Source organism: Pyxicephalus adspersus, chromosome Z, assembly GCF_032062135.1.
Source record: "Pyxicephalus adspersus chromosome Z, UCB_Pads_2.0, whole genome shotgun sequence".
NCBI lineage: Eukaryota > Metazoa > Chordata > Amphibia > Anura > Pyxicephalidae > Pyxicephalus > Pyxicephalus adspersus.
This window is the reverse complement of record NC_092871.1, coordinates 11,570,613-11,593,767: the sequence shown is the minus strand read 5'-3', so window position 1 is coordinate 11,593,767 and position 23,155 is coordinate 11,570,613. Positions and strand designations below refer to the sequence as shown.

General features: G+C 40.3%; 1 protein-coding gene across 1 annotated transcript; it reads right to left on the bottom strand.

Annotated features, from left to right (window-relative positions):
- Positions 1-16,400: 16,400 nt before the first annotated feature.
- On the bottom strand, positions 16,401-21,744 carry CSNK2B (casein kinase 2 beta; the record flags this gene model as incomplete). Its single annotated transcript, XM_072429966.1, is given in 5 exon segments — positions 16,401-16,666; positions 18,148-18,337; positions 18,929-19,004; positions 20,128-20,243; positions 21,642-21,744. Coding segments are annotated over 5 exon segments (576 nt in total), but the record flags the coding sequence as incomplete, so codon positions are not given.
- Positions 21,745-23,155: the final 1,411 nt, after the last annotated feature.

Genomic DNA, 23,155 nt, shown 5'->3' with positions numbered 1-23,155 from the left:
GGAATGATGGAGGCACCCATGGTCAATTGAGAAACAAGATAGCTGTGTTGACTTGCAAGCTGAGAGAAGGGAACCACTCAATTCCAGCCGCCAGGGCTGGAGACCAGAAACTCCCAAACATGGGAAGACTTAGTGGAACGATGGCAATTGGACACAGTTACTTACCTTATACAATCAGTTTTATTTGCCATAGAAAGGTTGGCCAAGGCTGTCTAAAGGTACCAAACACATCCAATGGTCCCATGGTCCTACTGAAAACTGGCTGGGTTGGGAGACAATTATCTCATACCTCATATCTAGGAGCACCGTAGGCACTACAGGAGAACGAGAGGCAAGAAAGCCACCTGGGGTAGTGAATAATAAATCCCTAAAAAGAGGTATGAGTCCACAAGCTTACAGTAAATAGAGGAACCTAAATATAAAGCCTATTTGAATAACGTGATGGATGCTCCCCTCAGGCTCACCCTGCACAAAGAAATTCCTCTTTCCAGCTTCATACTTTTTGAAATCATGGCGGCCAGAGCTTTTCCTTTTGTTTACATGTAGCAGTGTCATTGCAGTAAAGCCCTATAGACATCTATGGAGTAGGTAGACCAGGCATGGACAAACTATGGCCCGTGGGCCAAATACAGCCCTTTGGGCTTTTTAATCTGGCCCATCGAATATTGTTACAAAGTTGTCCACTGGCTAAAAAGGGTGACCAACAACATTGTTCCCATTGAAATGGAATGCAATTTGAATGTATGTTTTCTTTTACTTTTAGTTAACAGCTTTTACCCGTAGTTTATATAAGTTCATACAAACACACTCCATTCATCTGATACTGGCCTGGCCCATCTGTCAAATTTTGAAACTCATTGTGGCCCCTGAGCCAACAAGTTTGCCTACCCCTATGGTGGACTGATCATCGCAATCTGATCTCTGATCTGCTATTTTCATTCTGATGGATTTGGTGCATGGGCACAGTGGGGGTACTCAGTTGCCATTGTGCTGGGCTTTAAAGGAGGAATGGGCAGCCTCCAGGCATTCCTGTTCCAATGTCTTCATTGCTTTAGATGTTGCAAGATGGAGCTCTTATAGTTTTTAGTGAAAATTATTATTAAAGATATTACTTTAACTTGTTTTTAACAGTACTTGGTAAGCGTGCAGGGAATTCCTGTGCAGTGTTTGATTCAGTGATTTAATTTTATGCCAGCAGATGAATCACACTTTGCCGGATGGAGAATTTTGTGTGTACCGTGAAGCTCTTTAGATTGCCTGAGGAGTGTCCTAGGCTGGAATTGTCTGCTAGGTGGGAATGAAGTCAGTGAATAGATGTTTGACAAAGGAAAATAAACCTAAAACAAAACATAACTCCTGGCCAAAGGTGGAGACATATTAGGGAAGCAAATAAAAGTGAATCAGCCATCTGTTTTTTCTTTTCAGATAGAGTAGCTGCAAAGCTTCATATTTCAGTCACATTCCATACAATATTTGGACATTAATAAAAAAATAAGATGTTTGAAATGACCAAAAAAAAGGCGATGTCATGAATTCCTTATAGATAAAGTCAATCTTACGATTCAATTATGAAAAAAGCAAAGAAGCTTTAGTTACACTTTAAAGGTGGACCCAAATTTCAAAACTTTTATGCATTTCCCTACAAAGAATAATAATCCACTTTTTGTGCCTTTGCAAACCAAGAAAATACAGACTGCCTTCAGAAAACTACAGAAGGGGGTAGATACAAGACCAGTCACCCTGACAAGATGAAGAGCAGCAGTGACTGGTCTGTGATACAGAAGATCCTGCACATCCATATTATCCCTCAAACTGGTTTATAATCTAATGCTCCTACTATAATAATAGGACAATTGTTTAATGGAAGCCTATTAACCAACAAGTAAGAAAAACAAAAGTGGTTAGCACTTGATACTCAACAGGTTTAGAATAATAGATGTCAATAGATGTTCCAACCACTTACTCATAATTAAGGTTAACAAAACAAGCAGGCGAAACGCGTCGGGTTTTAAGGTTAATCCCTTTCATACAAGTGACCTAAGTATTTGCACCCTTATATGGGGTTATGGGCTTTTAATACTAGTTAGGAGAGTTTTGTTTAGATTTTAGTCTCAAAAAACCCCACGTACATTTATGGTATGGAGACTACAATAACCTTTTGTTATCTCTATGATTATCACTACTAATGCAGTTCATTGTCTTTGAATACACATTTACCTAAGCAAAAACCCTCTTTTCTCTCTTCATTTTCTTTAACCTTAATTGAGTTATTAGTACATGGGAGGAAATCCATAAAAACACAGGCAGAACATACAAACTATATGTGTAACTTGCTGAGATTTAAGCTTTGCTTTGTAAAGCGGTGATCGCAGCATTTTTGTGATCAGGGTGTTTAAAACAAACATCATTGTTCTTCACTGTACAGGAAATAAGTGGATTATTGGATCTCTGGCAGCTCAATGGGTATTTTTCTGTACTGTAGTGTTTTATTAGGACATAGAGAAACATGCATGTCTTCCAGAGAATGTAGTAAATGTAATTTATTTTCTTCTTGCACTGCTAATGCATCATAAAGCACAAAATATGGATAGAGAAAATGGTTAGGAAACGGTTACGAATATCATCCTTACCGAACACGTTAGGATACTTACGATGCTGAGCTAAACAAAGAATTTCTATATAGATATTTAATTTATCTTGAAACACCAGAGACAAACTCCAAAGGACTCTGTACCCGACACGTTTCACAGTAATGGCTTCCTCAAGGGAGATTGAGACGAGTAATTGTGAGATCAAGGGGATCTTATTAGAGATGTTACTGAAAACAGTTTTAAAGGTTATCTTGTATGAGCAATAGGCATTCTGAAGTTAAAATTTGCAGGACATTCTGTGAGTACCAGTTCATTTACTCACAATGCCTAATTCATGTTTTTCAGATAAAATTCTCAGCTTTTAGGGTAAAAATCTCCATATATTTATGTTTATGCATCAGTTGCTGTTATGAGACAGTCAGCTGCAGACTTTATACATAAAAGAGTTAAGAAGCAGTAATAACATGAGTGCGTCGGTGACGGCATCGGAGTTCCATCATTAGTGAAAAACAGGCAGAAACCTCCCTGCCACATCCCCTAAGCCAAATGATCATTGACTACAGCATGCACAATGAGCAGACAGCATTTATGCACAGCAGATGCCACATGTAACCTCAGTTAGCTGTATTATGGAGCAGTTATATATTGTCATACTTTTATCAGCACACCAGAAGGGATTGTTTCATAATTCTCTCTCATACTTGTACTCCAGAGAGTAAAACCTTTGAGCTCAGGAATGCACTTGAAGGCACTTTGCTCTATAGGTACCCCTTCAGATGAAAAGGATCATTGAAAAGAGTTTAGCAGGCGCACCTCTCATCTGCTGGTCTCCAGCATCCAGAATCCTAGCACATAACACGGCACAGACCACAGTGTAAAGAGCAGGAAATTATTTTTTGATAAAAACATGAATAAGATGAAGAGTTTGGGTTAAAAAATACATTTTTGGTAATAATGATTTTACTAGGTTGAGCGCTGTTACTGATTCACCCTATCCCTATGAAATAATCATATCCACCTCTGTAATGCTGCATAAAAAAGGAAAAAAAGGGCAGAAAATAAACATAGGGAGATCAACGGTGCAACAAATGCTATTATATGGCAAAATATATAAATCTGGAGCTGCAGGAAATTACTTATGGATCTGGGGATACTGGCTAAGAGGTGATAAAGAGGAAGCTCCCTGATGTGTATGTATGGGCTCTAATATTTATCATTTTTTCTTTCCAATAAAGGCCATTTCCTTTCATATTCAATATTGTTTGTACTCCTTTGTGCTCTAGTTATAAAACAGGAAGTCTGACATTTCCCTAGAATCAAATTCAAGCGCCTGTGCTTTGGATAAAATCCCTCCACAGTTCTTGTCCCACTTACCTTTCTGAACTGATCGAAAAATATTCCTTTAGCCGCTCTCTTTGCTCCTCCAATGACCTACTACTGACTTCCTCACTCATAACCTCCTCACATGCACGGCTCCAAGACTTTTCTACACCTGCCCCTACTCTCTGGCATGGTCTTCCTCGTCCCATTCAGCTTGCTCCTACTTTCTGCTCATTTAACTTGCTTCTCATCTTCTTCTGTCTCTTAAACCCTCACTACTCCCCCACCAATCCATATCCCCCTCCTATTGTGTGACACTTCCCCCACCTTTTAGATTGTAAGCTCTTCGGGGCAGGGTCCTCTCCTCCTCCTGTCACTATCTGTATCTATCTGTCAATATTTAATGTACAGCTCTGAGTAATATGTTGGCACTATATAAATCCTGTTTATTAATAACAATATTAATTCCCTCAAACATTCCCTGTTAGGACATTTACTGCCATTGAAACACGTGGACCTGTAGGATTCCAACAAGGGAATGTTTGAGTGAATGTCAGATTCCCTGTTTTATAAATATAGCGCATTGTGTCATATACATTGGAGATTGAACCCTTTATCCTCGATTATACTTCCACTTCTGGTATTGAAGCACTTTCATTTATAGTCTGTCATTACATACTGTCATACACTGACCAATATCATCAGTGCTGCAAGTGAAAATATTTTTCTGTAGAAGCATTGCAAATTAATCTCATTATTTCTTGCTATCAGCACACTGGCTCAGTGGTTACCACTCTCACCTTTGCAACCCCCAGGTCCCAGGTTTGAATCTCAGCCAGCACTCTATCTGCATGGAGTTTGTATGTTCTACCTGTGTCTGTGTGGGTTTCTTCGTGTTCCTAGTTTTCCTCCCACATTCCAAAAACATGCAGTAAGGTTAGTCGGCTTTCCTTAGACTGTAATAAAGACATATGACTATGGTAGGGACATTAGATTGTGAGTCCCATTGAGGGACAGCCAGTGACATGACTATGGACTTTGTACAGCGCTGTGCAATATGTCGGTGCTATATAAATGCTGGCTAATAATAAATAAATGGTCCTTGAGGGCCAGAATCCATACACATTTATAGTAATTCTCTAACAGACAGCATTACATTTAGTAAGATATGGTTTACTAATAGAAAATGAATGCTTATATAAAAAACCTGGCCTGTGTGCAGCCATTACCCTCCTAGCGTTATTCCCGAGGGTGTCTCGGGGTGGATTTTACATGCTAAAAGCGGTAATCCCGAGTCACACTCGGGGTCGCTAAAAACATAAAAAAAACCCACTTACCTTGTTCCATTGGCATCCTGCTGGTCCCTGCAGCTCCTCCGGACACGTCTTCTTTCTTTGGTCTTCAGCCGGTGACCGCAGAGACGATCTCCGGGTGACGTCGGTGACGTCGGTGCGGGCGGGAGGTGCTGCGGGAAATTCAATTCAATTGAATTTCAATTCAAAGAAATCTTTACATAATATATATATAATTATATTATAAATATTTATATTATTTATGCTACTGTACAGTTTTATTACAGGTTTCTGTTTTTTTATTTAAAGTTTAATAATATATTTAATAAATACTGGACATATTTCGAGTTAAGCCAAAGAATTAAAAGCCTATAATGTGAAATAAAGTTCCATGCAAAAAAATTTAATGCTTTTTGCATGGAAATACGGACTAGAACGCTAGGCGTGTTAAGGACTGGAGCTGGACTGTCCTGATTTATGTTATCATTGAATTATCGCTCTTTGCACGCAATGAGATCTCCGTCTTGTGACTGCTCTTTCAGATTGACCAAACATACCTAATGGACATAGAATATACTTTCTACTATCACACAAGAATGAGGCAGACTACTTAGCATTAATGATAAACTTATCAGTGACTTTTTTTCCCGTGTTTCCAGCTAGCTGTGATTTATTTGCACTGTGCTAGTGAGTCACTGGAATTGCAGCTTATTGATTTTTTTATAGTGTATGTAATCCTTATCACTAAAGTCTCATACATGCTTCAACATGGTAATATAATAATACAGGGTCAAAAAATTCCCCTTTCGAGATGTTAGTTCCCAAGCCTAATGTGGTTAGCAAAATACAAGCACAATGATAATAGGAGAGAAAAAGGCTTTTAGGCAACAGGAACTTTTATTTGTGTTAAATTGTAATACTTGTCTATTCTTACCATAGCTCAACTAGACCATGGAACAATTACATCGAACAATTACAAGTACTGAGGAACTGTGATTGATATATACAACAAAGTATTAATCAAGTTGTGGAAATTGTGAAAAAGTTGCGGGTATCTCTCGCCCGACGCGTTTCCCTGTATGGCTTCCTCAGGGGAGGGTAAAGCCTGAAATTTAATGTCTTCCTAGAAAATTGGAAACAGGTAATCCAGGGATTTGAGAATGCATGAAGAAGGTAAGTCTTAGAGTTCTGTGCTTTGAGAAATCACAGTGACAGCAGATTATCCAGGGAGTATTTGTGTGCAAGCTGGATGCATACAAGATTATCTTGAAAGTTCTAGCAGTCTCAGGTAGCTATTGTTGGGGCAGAAGATATTCCTATGAAGGGAATATTCAGGGGATGCAGAAGTTAATTTGCAGTCAGCCTAGCTTCTTCTAGAAACTTTTTCACAATTTCCACAGTTTTAATAATAATTTATTTTATTATATTTTTTAATAGATTTATTGTAAATAGACTTCTAGCAGTTGTGCAGACACATTGGGCCTGATTTAGTAAAGCTCTCCAAGGCTGGAGAGGATACACTTTCATCAGTGAACCTGGATCCAGCAAAACTGGAATGGATTTTTTCAAAGTATATTTCTAGCAAATGGTTTGAATCTTGGACCAGATGCATTTCAGGTTTTTTGGATCACCCAGCTTCACTGATGAAAGCGTAATTTTCTCAAGCTTTAGTACGTTAGGCCCATTGTGCATGGATGTTCCATCACCATCAGGAAGCTGGCCCAGACCAATAAAGTGCAGCAAGTGCTAAAGGAAGCCTGAGCAGCACTGAAATGCAACAAGTAATGAAAAAGGATAAAAATTATGAAAACACATGACAATTATTTATGATGCACTGTATGTAACAAACCAAATGTGCCAGGTTTAGGTTTACAAATACATCATTTGTTTTGTAAGTAAGGCTTCTTTCACATTTGCTGTTACAAATTGCATGATAAACCTCTCCCTGGGATTAAGGAAACAGCTATTATGCTCCCAGTAGCCGCATACTGCCCTGCAGGTAATCACAATGCCCTTGCATTTGCTGCGTCATTCTTCCCAGAGCAGGAAAAGAAACTGCACGACCAAAAGTGACGTCACCTCCAGGAGCCGTACAGTACCACTACCCTCCGCACCACAACGTACAATGCACAAAATGATTTTCAACTGTCCCCATTCCCGGAAGAAAGAACAATAAGCCTTAAATAGGCCTAGGAGTTTATATCAATGTAGTACAGGGCTGTCAAACTCAAACACACAGGGGGCCGAAATTAAAAACCTAAAACCAATTTTGGGGCCAAACTTGAAATTTATTGAAAAAATTGAGGAAGTTTACTACTTCATCCATAACTAACAAAAACAAATCCCTCTACACATACTTTAGGGTTGAAAATGCTAATTTCTATCTATCTATGCAGGCTGTGTGTTGTTCATCCTCTCACATCACAAGTTGGTCTGACACTAAATATTACACTATGCAGTCTCTAATAGATTGAAACAAACACAATGCCCCTGGTAGTCAGGCACCATGTGATCATTGCCTAGGCTTTGTGTCACATGATGGGTGTACAGGAATAATGTCTATGTATTGAAATTGATGATGTGAGGTGGTAACGCGGGCGAGTGGGCCAGATGTAATTCATTTTCTTTGCGGGGCCAAGAAAAATAACCTTGAGGGCCAGATTTGGCCCGTGGGCCACAGTTTGACACCCCTGATGTAGTACATGAGAAATATAGAAATGGTACAATGATAAAAAACTGTAACACACCATATAGAGCAGTGTTCCTCAACCAGGGTTCTGTAGAACCTTAGGGTTCCTCTAGAAGTCGCTAGGGGTCTCTTGAGCAATCAGTAATTTGTGCTTCTCAGTTCAGTTTAACAGACTGCAATGATCTTTTTGGCTATCTGTAGGGATGACATTCTTCCTACTGCCCACCACACTAATGTACAGTGATCTGTAGATATAGTAATTATAGAAGGGGTTCCCTAAACACCTGAAAGTTATACCAAGCGTTCCCCAGGTTAAAGAAAGGTTGATAAAGAAATAGACAAAGATGTCCATTACAAATATTCTATAATTCACCCAGTTACCTAGCAGAATAATGAACACAAGAAATACATCTGAAACTGCAGATAAAATGAGAAAGATCTGAGATATCTCTTCTGTACCCAAAAAATAAAAAATAAATTGCGGAATATTATTGAGGTGGCGAATCGTATGTTTGTACAGTGTTAAACAAATTCCTTAGATCTTACGATAACACACAGCTACGGTTCTTATCATAAAGAGCATGCTTGGGTGCAGCATTCCAACATTTTTTTATGAGGGGGTTACCCTCTGAAGACATTCCTAGTAGAAGTATGGATAAAATGTGAGCCTCATGCAGAACTATAATAGAATAAACCACTCACTACCCTGGACATCCTGCTGTCCTGAAAAAAGGGACCTGTACAGCGTTAGCTGTTTGTAGGCTGTCTGCAGATGGTGGCGGGATAATCAAGAAGAATAAGGAGAGGTGGTGGAAGCACAGATTCCCACAAAGAAGCAGGGGGATTCTTGCACTGCAGGGCTCCCGGTACAGATTTCCCTCCAGTATGATGAACAGTGAGGACAACAATTGTGACATGCCTAAATCCTACTCCAAATTTGATGAAACCTGAAGTCACAGGCAGCAGTGCCTTACATATTTTACACGGTGGATATACAAGTTTACAAGGGTGCCTAGGCAGAAGAAGTGCACCTCTATTTTTCAGTAGCAGTTCAGTGCAAAAGGCAGATTCCTTGAGTACTGTTGAGGCATCTTTTCTAGGTGTTTCCTTCACCTTTTAAGTTCATGTCCCCTGAAAAAGAAAACAGAAATAAAGAATCTGCAAATGCGGACTTGTTCTTGCATTTGCATGTTCAGTTCTGTTGTCACTCTCCTGGCACAAGCATGCGAATACCAAGTTCCTGATCCCAGTTATGCCATGCTTCTTTCAGTGACCCACCAGTCTGGATATAACAACACAATCAATTTCAGTGGCAGTTGCGGAGCATAGTTGGAAGGGCAATAAGTATAATGACTAGAGGAGGGTTTTGACAGGATTAGAAAGTAATCATGCAGACAATGTATACAAAGGTGTTTTTTAAAATGTATATTTAGGACTGTACAGTAAGTCCCCGGGTTACATACGAGATAGGGACTGTATGTTTGTTCTTAAGTTGAATTTGTATGTAAGTCAGAACAGGTACATTATTTTAATGAATGCAAATAGGACAGATGTTTGTCTCAAAATATTATTAGGCAGTGTGGTGTCAGTTACTGTATAAAATCCTCACTGTGAGCTAATCACAAAGCAAAAAAAGAATTATGGAGCCCAGACATTCATTAACTTCTGGAGCAAGCTGTGCTTTGATATGCAAAAATAAATAACTGCAGAGTTTGTCTTGGTCATTAAAGAGTTACATGTTACAGATCAGCTCAGCTCTTCAGATCACCCACAACCTAAGCTGTGTTTAGCAAAAGATTTCTTCTGCAAGCCTTGCAAACCGCCCCCCTCCAAGCATCTGTCCTGCACAAGAGGGAGCAGGGAAGCCCGTTCATATCTAGGAGTTGTCTGTATGTCGGATGTACTTAACTCGGGGACTACCTGTATAACCTTTAGTCCAAACACCCAGATTTTAGCCTAGAGTGACAGTATTTATATATCACCAACATATTACACAGCGCTGTACATTAAATAGGAGTTTCAAATGGCAAACAGATGCAACCAGTGACACAGGAGGAGGAGAGGACCCTGCCCAGAAGAGCTTACAATCTAAGAGGTTGGGAAGCAGCATACAATAGGAAGGGGATATGGATTGGTGGCTGAGTAGTGAGGGTTTTAGGAGACAGAAGAAGACTGGTAGGTGAGTTTTTTAAATGAGCAGAAATAGGAGCACTTTGGGAGGCACTAAAGATGACTGTACTAGAGTTTGCATTCCAAAAGAAAAGGTCCGGAGTAAACCCAATGGTGGTCCAATGACCAGCCTAGGGAACTCAAGGCCCAAGCTGAGATGGCATAACAGCAGCAATGCCTGAACAGCGGCCCCCTAAGCACCATTCACACAGAATACATATGCAGAATAAGTACAGTAACTCAGCAGATCAGTTGTTTTACTCCAGGATATAAATTATGTCAGTTCCAGTGTTTTGGCTTTGATAAGATAAGTGTTAGGGCAGCACCCCCTGGCAGGTGACGCGGGATTACCTGCGGCACGGAATCAGAGTGTCTCCCAGTCTTAACAAGAGCACCCCGCAAGGGATGATGAGCTGGTGACCCCAATGACCACCAGACTACTTTGCTGAGGGGAGAAAACAAGGTCATGGCCCCCAGGCTCTCCCCACGAAGAGAAGGGGGAACAGAGGGCTCCGGTGTAAGGACAGCAGGAAGTATGGACCATGCAGAATGATGGTCGGGGCAGCCGGTAGACAAGAGTAGTCCAGGTACAAGCTCAGGTCAGGAATCCAAAAGGGCATGAAATGGCAGTGTGACTGAGCAACTCACAAGAAACAAGGCTGAGGATGCAGCAACCAGAGCCTGGAATCAGGGAGGTATAAATACAGCTAGCAGCAAATAGCTGAACAAGATAGGAACCAGGAACTACTTCAGCTGTGAACAGCCTCAGAGAAAGTGCAGGGGATGCTAAAAAAAGGCAAATCTCTGCACAGCTAAAGGGAGGCTGGGGATGCTGCAGGCTGCTGGACAATGATCTGCGGGCAGAGTGGTAATAGTAAGGCATTGTGATGAATGTTATATTAAAGCAAACACAATAGTGGCGGGTTGAAATAATGCAAACCAGCCACTTAAATTATTGATGGTGAGCCATATTCTTAGTAATACATTATATAGCCAAAAGTCTATGGTCACCTGACCATAACACTTTAATGAGCGTGTTGTCCATCTAGGAAAATGATAGCCATTATTATGGATCTGGCCCCTGATTTAAATCTTTTACAGCCTCTATTTGTGTTTTTAAATTTGAAGTCAGGTACTAATGTTGGATCAGAACTCCTGGCTCACAATTAGCATTACCTTTCAAACCAATAGTGTTCAGTAGGGTTTAGTTTGGGTCTTTGTGCAGGCCCATTCAAATCTTGTGTTTATAGAGTTGGCTTTGTGCACTGGAGCAAAAAAATAAGGGCCTTTCCAAAAACTGATCCAAAGGCTGTACAATTGTCTAATTGTTTTTGTACACTGTAACAATGGCAATGCTTTTTAAATGAAACACTTAAACTTAGTAATTGGGAGGGTTAGCCATATAGCAGATGCCAAGTCCGCTAATATTTAGCCAAATATTAGAGGTCTGCCCATGTCACAAAGGGTCTGATACAATAAAGCTCTCCAAGACTGGAGATGATAGACTATCATGGGAGAACCTGGAAAATCCAGCAAACTTGAAATGACTCAGGTTTAAATTTGAAAACATTTACCAAACCAATTCCAGGTTTGCTGAATCATCCAAGTTCTCCCATGATAGTCTATCTTCACCAATCTTGGAGAATGAGCTTGAATAAATCAGGAACAACCTTCCCATTGCTGTATTTATTTTTCCAAGCTGTTTGGGAATATATTACATATATTGTATAGATAAAAAGCAGTAAGTGACCCAATAGTCATAAAATACCAGAAAGTTTTTAAATATTGTTGGAATAAAATAAAACACCGGATGTTTCAGGGGTACATGCACCCCCCCTTTCATCTGGGCTTTTATGCTGTATGACCATAAAGTAACTGCATAAGATAATAACACTTACATAAGTACAGATTGTACAGTATTTGATACAACGGGTCATTTGCAGAACTGGATTTTAATAAAGGCTATTTAATGGTCATTGTTTTCTATTTGTAGTCATCACAGATCAAAGTCATATTAGTTGGATTGATATTCTGCAATTGTTTTATGTGTAAATAGACAGCATAAAAGAAATTCTACTTACATCACATTACGATTCATATAAAGGTCATTTAACTCATCACAGATTTTGGCAAATGTACCAATGTATAATGTCAGAACACCTTTTACTTGTTTTTTTCAGATCCATCTTGACTGGCCAATCAGAATATAACACAGAAATTTAACAAATATCTATCACAATGTGTCATTAAAATTGACTTTGGGGACAATGGGAAATAGATTACATCAAGCAGGAAACATAATATTGTGTTTTACATGTGATGTTTTTCAAAATACAAGATTTCTAAAAATCCATGATGTGTGTACAGAACCTGAAGCAGGCAGAGATAGTCATTCAGCAAATCAGAATGGTAACTTGGTATGAATTTAGGAGTGAGAAGGAAATCTGAAACAAAGTGTTGGAGATTTGCCCAATTGTACCGATCATATCAGTAGAAAAGTCACTTTAAGGGTCTTCACTTTAGGTTAACTACTTGCAGCCAGGTAGTGTTAAAGCACATGAGCGCCCGCACAGTAATTGATTGCATATTTTAGCGTGAGACGCTGAAACGTATATATAATAAAATTGGCTGGCGTGAGTTTAAAAAACTTTGGCAGATAAGACAGCTGACCTTGTAAGAAATCCAGTCTTCTATCAATACTTTCAGACACACAAGAGCAGCACAGGCAGCAGATTAGAAAGGTGAGAACATCTCCAGGTCAGTTATTTGCAAAATACCAAAGTCACTGGATTGCCATCACACAATGACTAGTAAGGAGAGAACAGAAGTCTCCATACTTACATACAAAAAAGTAATTTCCCATGGTCTATAAGAGGGGAGGGCATTTTTTTTGGCTCAGGGGCCATAGTGAGTTTTAAAATTTGACAGACAGGCCATGCAGTATCAAATGGATGGAGAGTGATATAAATTACAGGTAAAAGCAGGCCAGAATAAAATGCCATGGATTTCCCATGCAAGGTCTATAACCTCAGTGATTCTCATTTTTATATAAACATGCCACCTAGTGTTAGAACTCCAGTATAACCACCCAACATGCAAAGTAACACTTTGGGCTCAGGGATATTAATAAGAAAACAGACAGGCTTGCAAGGATTGTTGCCCATGACATGAAGCTTTAGGTGACCCCTAACTAAAGTTCTCCCAGCTCCCATCTTTGTTTCTGAGTGGCTCACATAACTTTATGATGTAGCAGGTGCAGTTGCAGTCTTCGCATATGCTGCATACTTTTCAAGCAGCTGATGTACGCAGGACTCATGGAAAACACTAGAATGGTTTTATGTGCATGTGTAAGTGCAAAAGTGAAAAAGTCTCAGTGCCAAATAGAAATCACATTAGAAAATAAATGTGTATGTGAGTTGTATTGCGTAGTAACAAATTTGGAAAGACATCACATGGGGAGGAAGGCCTCATTCCAACCTGTAGTGCCTGGGGATCTCTCACTGAGAATGGATTTTCACGGCTGGATTTATGAATGCAGCCTAGGTACTCTTCCTCTCAGAGTCATGCGGCTTGCAACTATAAATGAACGCGACCGTGGGAAAAATCAGAGGATTTTTTCCCACGGCTGCATTCATTCATGAGCAGCCAGGGAGACCCACACTGTGTTCCTGGATAGTCAAAACTCTATCCAGGAACACATACTACAGGGCTGCTGACAGCTCCGCTCCCGATTGGTCTTGCAGGTCTCAAAAATTTGGTCTCGACGACCAAATTTACAAATGTTTGGTAAGCGAGAACGGCCCAATTCGCCACGAGACGGAATTTAATAAATTCACTCATTCATCCCTAGCGATTTCAAACTAGGTTTAGTTCCTTTAAAACAGAACTTAACTCACGTCTTCTTGTACCATCGCCAGCATCTTCACCTGGTTAGGCCATCTTATTGTATAACATGGAATGATACGTGACAGCAGGAGTTAGTTTGTTCATTCTTTCATTCCCGACACCTTGATATGTAGGGCTTGTACACGGAGATGTGAATGAACAACTCAGCAGTACAGGCTGCTAAATTTATTGCTAAAGAGATGCTGAATGCAATTTTTTTGATAGGTTTAGTTCTGCCTTAAGCCCCTGTGTGGGCCACATCAAACGGATGAGAAGTGTGGTTGTGACATGTGAATCCCAAAACAAGAATACAGCTAAATATGTGACAAGCTTTGTCGGTGGCTAAACACCTGAGCTGAATATTTATTCTAAATCAGTGGTTCAAAAGGTATTAAACGGTAAAGATCAGAACACCAAGTAGGCAAGCAGAATATTTTAGAACCAAGTCTGCAATTGCAGCTTACATTGCTTCTCAGTGAAAAGTACACAAAGTTGTCCTTATGTGATTCCTGAGGAGGAAGAAAGTGAAAGGATGGTTTGCATTGCTGGTTAAAACACAAATGTATTTCAGCATGTGGATGCTGTCCTGCTTTGTCTATCACCTAATAATCCTACATAAGGGTAAGGTTCAGCAGAGATTTAAAAGTGTACGTGTAAAAGTGAAAAACATTGGAAGTTGGGGAAAAAGAACCATACTGCGTGACAAAGGAAGCAGGATATACTACATATCCAGAGAAAAGAAATGCAGTGCCATATTAATATATCTATTGGCAGAAAGAAAACTATTGAAATCATTTTACAGGCTTCACCTTGGTTGTGACCCTGAAGTCACAGCACGATCTGAATTTTCAGTTGTTGATCAGTGTGCAATGCAGGCATTTTTTATAAGCCAGGTGGGAAGAAATTGTAGGGGGGTTGGGGAGAATATATGAGTATTTATGCAAAACCAAGGGCGCTTGGTAGAGTGAGTTGTCTCAACTGGGGTTACTACAAGGTGTCAGAAGCTCACGCAAAAACGAGATTCCAATTTTAGGCAAGCATTGATCATAAACAAAGCTCTCACACCTCCATCCCCTAAGTTAGGGGTCGGCAAATTCCAGCCTTTGGACCAGAAATGGCCTAGCCAGTAGTTGTTCTGCCCTAGCGCCCCCTATTTTTTTTTAATTTGGATCCGGCCTAATCCCACTGCTGCCAGTAGCCGCCAATGTCCTGCGCTCTCTGTTCCCCGTGTTCAGCTTTTTCTCCCTCCGTGCTGGGTACCGCCTCCACCATCGTGACAAGGGAGGCGCATCATGCCCATTGTGCTGCACATTATCACTTCTCTGCACAGCGGCCATTGATATGACCCAGGGAATCCTGACTGAAGTTTGCATTAAGCACACACGCCCAATGGGCTCTGCCTGCTTCAATGCAGTGACTTCAGCCCCCAGCGTGGCTGTTTAATACCCAGGACCAGATGCAGGACTTGTTCTCCAGGACTGTATTATTTACAAGTAAGCCCCAATCTTCCATTTGATGTTACTATACTTATTATTGACCCCTATCATCATCACTCACTAGCCCCATTGGGCTTCATTCTCCACACCTCGTACTATCTTGTTTACCTTTGACTAAATAAGGCCCTGCCAAGGGCTAAGAACCACCTACTTATCTGTAAATTATCTGTAACCCCCTGGCATTCTAGTTCTTCTGACGTTCTCTTGTCCAAGTTTAATTTTTGCACTACTCTCATTGACTTCTACCATCAGCTGCCACATGTTCAGTTTCAAAATGTCGTTAGCCTGTGCCAAGCGTGTGATCGTAATGTTTGGCAGCACTAATTCGTGTGATCAGTTGTTCTCCAAGATGAAGTTTTGTAAGAACAAGCTGCTTTCTCAGCTCATGGACAATCACCTTAATGACATTCTGTTGCTGAACTCATCATTACAACCTAATATTGTATCTGTCTCTAAGAACATGCAACATCATGTTTCCCATTAATCATACTGTATTTCTAAATAAAAAACCTTTCTTTGGACACCTTGCTTCGTCTGGCCTAGTGTGCCTTCTTGACTTCCTTAAATGGCCTTGTAGTACAAAAAGTTTGTTGACCCCTGCCCTAAGCAGTAAAACACTGAAAAGCTACAGGCAGGTTTTAGGTATTGTTTTTACCATATACTTGGCAAGTGCAATCACTTTGTATTTAGTTTCCTATGAACCCCATTATGAGGGGCAGACAAGGCATTTTTAAAAGTGTTGAGTGTTAATAGAATACGTACTTTACCAGGTGAATGGTCTCCCCTGAATTTTTTTTAGGCTGGGTGGGAAGAAGCTGTAGGCAGGCAATGACCCCTGTAGTGTGATCCAACATATCAGTACCACCCAAAAACAGCTGGTTGGTAATTGAAAAGTGAGGGGTGGTGGGCCCAACTAAAAGGGGCTGAGAACATTGACATACATGGAGAACAAAAAAAGGTAATTCTATATAATTTTATTCCTCCACATCTTTGGGTAATATGAACACTTGAACAGGACCAAAATCAAAACGGGGGTGGGAATTAATACACTGAAAAATACATAGCTCCTTGTCTGGTGCACTACGATGGGGCTCAGGGAGTCACCATCCAGAAACCGTATTACTTAGTGGGTCTCAACGCATGGTCTTCACAGGACTTTTGAAGTTGCTGGCTGCCTGAAGCTGAAGCTGGTATGCCATTGGGTGGATCTTGAAACCATATAACCTAAAATAAGGCAAAAAAAACATTTAAAAACAATAGTACATTTTCAAACAAGATCATTAAACTTTAGAATTATTGTAATTGTACCCTTTTCAGAGTTTATGGAACCAGTATAAAGATCTCCACTGTCCTAGAAGTACACCTATCTGAATTGGATGATCCAATGGAGAACCCTAGCACCTACAGGACAAAATCTTTCTTTTGGCTTTATTTGCAGAGCATAATTGCATAAGCAAGGGATGTTTAGAAGATAACTAGACCTGATGTTGTAGAAGCCTAATGAAACAAGTTTCACCAGGTTAGGTTGTACAGACCAATGCAATTTTATACTGATTTGGCAAGATTTCTAGAAAGCATATAGCATATGTTACACCGGATAAACTGAACTATTTATAATTAAGCTGCGTACACACTTCCAATTTTTGTCGTTGGAAAGGATCTTTCACGATCCTTTCCAACGACAAAGGACTACACGATGCATGAACGATGCTGTACATACAGCACCGTTCATGCTCTATGGAGAGGGGAGGGGGAGAGCGACCGAGCGGCACCCTGCTGCACGCTCTCCCCCTTCCCTTCCATTAGGATCGCTCGTCCTTCATCGTTCGTGGATCCGCCAGGACGGATCCACGGACGATGAACGATGCCGACTGTACACACGCCAGATTCTCGCCCGATATCTGGCCGATGCCGATTATCGGGCGAGAAAAATCTGACGTGTGTACGCAGCTTTAGGATGGCAACAGAAAAACTGAACTTCCTTTTGGACTTTTGAAACATAAATCAGTAAGAAAAAATATCCCAAATGTAAACAATACACTAAACTAAGCTCCCCGATAATGGATGCGGACTATGGCGCTGTCTACAGTCTGTCCAGTAAAAAACAAAAAACCCCACAAGTGCTGAGCTGCTTGAGCATGCACACATGTCCTACAAACTAAAACAGTACCGGTATTGTAGGAAGTAATATACCGTTCAAGTCTATAAATAAAAATTTAAAGCACCACTGTAACCTTCCCCTAAACTCAACAATTCATCTAGGAGTGCTGAATGCCCACTTTCAGGAGTGCTGAATGCCCACATCTCCAGGTAAGTGCTGCGCTCCTCCTACATAGCTGCAGGATGCAAAGGAGCTGTATGGGATCAGGTACAATCATTCAACTCACCTGACTTTTGAAAGAATTGCACTTCCCGGTATGCAAGTGTGCGTGTATATATGAATCTATTAGACTGCATACATGTGTGAGGAATATGAAAAAAGCTGCATCTGACTGCCATTCTCACAAATTTTGTCCATTTCACTCTTATGTCATTTACAATTCTTCTTGCTGGAGGCTCCTATATGAAAAATCTGCTTCTACCATGATTGCCAACCCCATACAACGACACAATGTAGTACTGGGAGAGATCAGTTGCAGGGAGACCACAATCATTTCTGGTGACTGGAACCAGTTCATTAACTTTCATGACAGTCATCAACTTACCTAGGAACAAACTGATTGGCAGGTCTCTTGGGTCGATATTCCGGGTGAACCATGAAGAGCATATGGGGAAATCCAGTGCCAAAATATGCTCCATCTGTGTGATGATGGCGGGAGGACTTGGGGGTGTAAACATCCATACATTTGGGGCAATACAGCTTTACCATAGCTTCACCGGGAATGTCAGAGAGACCTGAGGTGCAAGATGAAGGACATATACAGGATGTTCATACTAAATTATATCTTTAAACAATGCAATAGCAATAAAAACTAGTAATGATTACTGTGTACATTATCTAAATGAATGTGTAAGTGAATAATTGATGAATTAGAAGCATCTTTGCTACTGTTATTGAAAGACTTAAAACCATCCACCACAGTCAGCAAAAAAGAAATGCATGAACCAGCAATATTGATCCTCTGCTGACATAGGAGAAATAATTCTGGGGGGAAGGCCAGTAAAAAAAAAACAATGAAGATCATAGAAACCTGCAATGAATTAACATGTAATAGAATCAAAGTTATAGCATAACACAGCAGCTTGTTGAGGCTGTTACGGCCATTTAGCATTAAATATGAAAGCTGTGGATTTGCAACCAAAGTGGCAGATCTGAACTTAGTGGCTAGATGCCAGTTCTGTGTAAATGATTTGCTATGTGTTAAAGGAGGATGGTGTCAGAGCCTGCAGAATTACAAACCAGAAACATCATTTCTAATATTTTTTCTCTTTACTACACAGCAAAGACCAGGACAGGAAGAAGGATGCGAGAAGATGTGGACTCACCGATTGGCAGCATGGGTTGGTTCTCACAGTAAACACGGGGACAATAGCCAAAGTCTCCTTGCTGATACTTCTCCAGCTGCAGGAACAGAATACAGGACACATAAGGCATAACAGTCCCTAAATAGAACTTTAGCAATAATGATTAAAGAACTACTTTAGTTTCCATAATAGATTTTTTTTTTCTTCGCTGCCATATTTAGCCACATTTATTGTCCAGATATTAGCTGTAACCAGGAGGCAAGGTGAGGTAAAACTCAATCAATGATCATAAAGTATTAATATTATTACACAGTATTTATAAAGCACCAACCTATTACACAGCACTGTAGAAAGTCCATAGCCATGTCACTAGCTGTCCCTCAAAGCAGCTCACAATCTAATGTCCCTACCATGGTCGTATGTCATTACCACGGTCTAAGGACAATTTTTGAGGGGAAGCCAAATGACCTAACTGCATGGGGGGAAACCAAAGTACACAAAGAAAACCCACGCAGACACAGAGAACACATGCAGATTCCATGTAGATAGTGTCCTGGCTGAGATTTAAACCTCTGAACATTGAAAGCCTCTGATCTGATAGACGATTGCTAAAAGTAAAATCTCTGCTCATTTCCCTGTTGTGCCAGCAACAGAAAACAAGGCGCATTCCCAAAACTGAGCTTTTTTGTATGTGAGAGACAGTAAAACTATTTTCTAGAGGATTTTCCTTTGCTACAATAAATGGTGCCCAAGGCTTTTATCAAATGCTAGTCATGAGACCACACACTGGAAAACCGTCCACATGTTATAAACAAATGCTGGGACGAAGCAGAAAAACAGCGTTTCTCAGTGAAAATTAAAGCTTCAGTTCACTATAACAAACTACCGGGGATTCAATATTTACCGATAACCAGCAGCTGGGAAAACCTGGAGCAGCAGTCACTGCTAAAATGGTTTGTACAATATTCACTGTGTAGGAAAGCAGGATAGTCAACATTTTATATGGAAGGGTTTGGTCTTACAAACTAAAAATAACTGCATAAAAAAAAAAATGGAAATGTTTTGTCTAATTGGTGGTAACGATTTCAACCAAAACTGAAAGCAATCAAAAGAGTTCAGGGTATTTTCAGGAATGTCACACACAGACAGATCTCGCCTTCAAAAAGGATGTACACAATTGATTACTATACGCATAAAATAAATTAGTACAAATGTCTCACCATTTGGGCAATGCCACGGTTAGTCAGTATATAGCGAGCGTGGATCAGCCCATACAGCATCTCTGCAGCTTGTTCAATGAGATCGCTCTGATTGGGATTATCCTCCAGTTCCTCATCTAAAAAGACAAAATATGTTTTTGTTTAGATATTGTCGGTAGCAGCTTCAAGACAGGCCTGACAAATATACAAGGGTTAGGGTGAATGTAACAGTTTAAATAAACCAAAATAGTTTTACACCACAGCATTAGTACCATATGAGCTTAAAGTATCAGTCCGCTAAATTACACTATCACCTTGCCTATGCTAGGCAGAGTCAGTGTAACCTTATTTGTGCTCCTTTAAATTTGCAGCACCTATAAATGTGAGGGGAGCATGGGATGTGCTCCATTATGCCCAACAGGCAATTGCTAGGTTACTAAAACAGCTGGACTCGGCAGCGGCCGCATAGGAGCAAGCTAAATATTAGGGTTTTGTGGTCTTCCCTTTACAAAGAAACTATCACTTTGCCCTACAAGGTACAAAGCCATACAAGCAAGGTAGACTTATATACCATAGTGGTAAACAGTGTTCAACCCAGAGTTTTTTTTAAGCTGGGTGGTAATAAATTGAAAGTGGGTGGCAGCGCCTGTATTGTGACCCAACTCATCAGTAACCACCCAAAAACAGCCAGATGGTTACTGAAAAATCCTGGGTGGTGTGCCTGGCTAAAAGGAGCCGGGGAGAACACTGGGTAAGGATAAGAAAGCTGCATAAAGGTAATCAGACTGCAAATGTAATGGAGAAGACAGTGCTTTAAATGGGAGAACTGTGGTTATTGATTTTATCTGATATAACATGATCAAGGATACTTGCATGGCCTTTTACCGATTGATATATTAATCATGTACAGGGAGATTTGGGATTTAGACGTCTGGGTGGACTAGATTCTGTGCAACACACACGTGCGCAAAGTAGGTATCCCAGGAGCCTTTGCTCTCCCATTCATTCTCGACCGCCTAGGCGATTGAGAATTAGGGGACAGTGCTGCGCCTTTTTTTTTTTTAAAGGGTGTTGCACCAAAAAAAAAAATAATTTTTTACCTTACTTAAAAGGGTTGTCTACCTTTTATGTAAAGTGAAAATTCTTTTCGGTACGCTTTAGGAATGTCAGATTCCCTGTTTTATAAATACAGCCCTTTACACTTGAAAAGCCAATACGATTACAGTGTTTAACATAAAATTTTTAAAGCCGAGTGGAAGCCCGTGTTGTGACCCAACTCTTCAGTAAGCAGCCAAAATTAGCCGGGGTGGTGCACCCAGCTAAAAGGGGCTAGGGAGAACACTGCAATATATAGCAAATAATGAGAGACTTGAAGCTGTTGGATCAGGATTTTGGTGGACATCTGCTTTTTTTTCTTCTACGTATGGTAGCCTCTATTGATAGTTCATAACACCCTCATATACTGAAATACCACATTGTGCAGTCAGAACGAGTGGATTTTTTTATACAGTTTCTTGCAGAAACATGCAACTGACCAGGCTCCAGATCCAAAATCATATCCAGGGCCTGTCTGTAATGAGGAACCTGTTCATTCAGTCCAGTCAAGTTGAATTTATCTTGGATGTAATCTTCATCTACCTATAAGAACAAAGACAAAAGTTGTATAAGTAGAAATCACAAATATACAATGGCAGATGTAAGAATTGTGTTCAGAACCAGATGTGTAAAAGAAGACTTTCTGTTCAGTCTTTAAAAGGATGTTGTCATGAAGAAGTCCTCGCACATAATACAGGCAGCGGCCTTTAGAGAGCAAAGCTTTAGGGCTAAGGCTACGTACACACGTCAGATGATTCTCCTCAGAATATTGCTTCAGGGCTCGTATCGGATGAAAATCTGGCGTGTGTACAGCAGCCACTCCATGTCCTTCATGGATCTGCCCTGGTGGATCCACAAAAGATTGTAATAAAGTGAAGGGTAGAGAGTGGAGCAGGGTGTCGCTCTGTTGTTCTCCCCCTCTTCTCTCCATAAAGCAGAATGGTTCTGTATGTACAGTGCTCCTTCATGCATCTTTCAGTCTTTTGTCGTTGGAAAGGATTGTGAAAAATTCTTTACAATGACAAAAGTCCAACGTTTGTACATAGCTTAAGCGCTGGTACCAAAGGACTGGAATTTAAAGGTAGCAGATGAAAGAAAGTATCTGTTTTGTTTTAAATAGCATAACTAAAAATAAAACTTCTGTAAAGTTGTTTTGGTATGATAGCTTATCTCCAGAATATGTGGGGCTACCACCACAATGCATTGATTAAACAATCACTTATGTTGGGGTGGAGGATATAAAAAGCATGAACTTCCTTTATTCTCCAGTTCTTACAGATTTTACCTTCATGAAACCAATGCCATGCAGCCCATGACTTTTACAGTTTGCAGTTGCAGGCATCAACTTTATCCCCTACAACGCAGGACCAAACGTCACACGTTGTATCTGAGGACACTGAAGACTCAACAACAACCCAGTGGGACAAGGAATGCTCTACTGCATTGGGGTAGCAAGGAACAAATAGGTAGAAAAATCACTCTTGCTAGACCTAAACAAGAATTCAATACATTTCCATTCCACTACTAGGGTAGTAGTTGAGATTAAAGGAATCTTCTAACTAAAAAATGTATTGTTCAGGACAGCTTACAAGAAGCCCCACTTGGGACCTCCTCCTCCATATAGCGCCAACCTGAGGGTAAGGTGACTAAGACAGTTTTCAGTTCTATACATCAGGAGGAGGAGGAGATCCCAGGTGGGGGCTTCCTGGTGTTAGATTGGAATGAGTTTTCACAAAAAAACAGAACTTCCTGTTTTTTTCTCTTTTGTTTGCTGTTTTTTATTTGCAAAACTTTTCTCTTGTTTCCTGTTAAAGATATAATAGGATAAGTGTTTAAATCTCTCCAAATAAAAGGAAATGTTTATAGAAACAATCGCCCCCCGAGAATTTCCCCTCACTTCTGGCTTTGGTAACAACTGGAAAAATAAATATTTTACTATTCCAGCCAATGATTG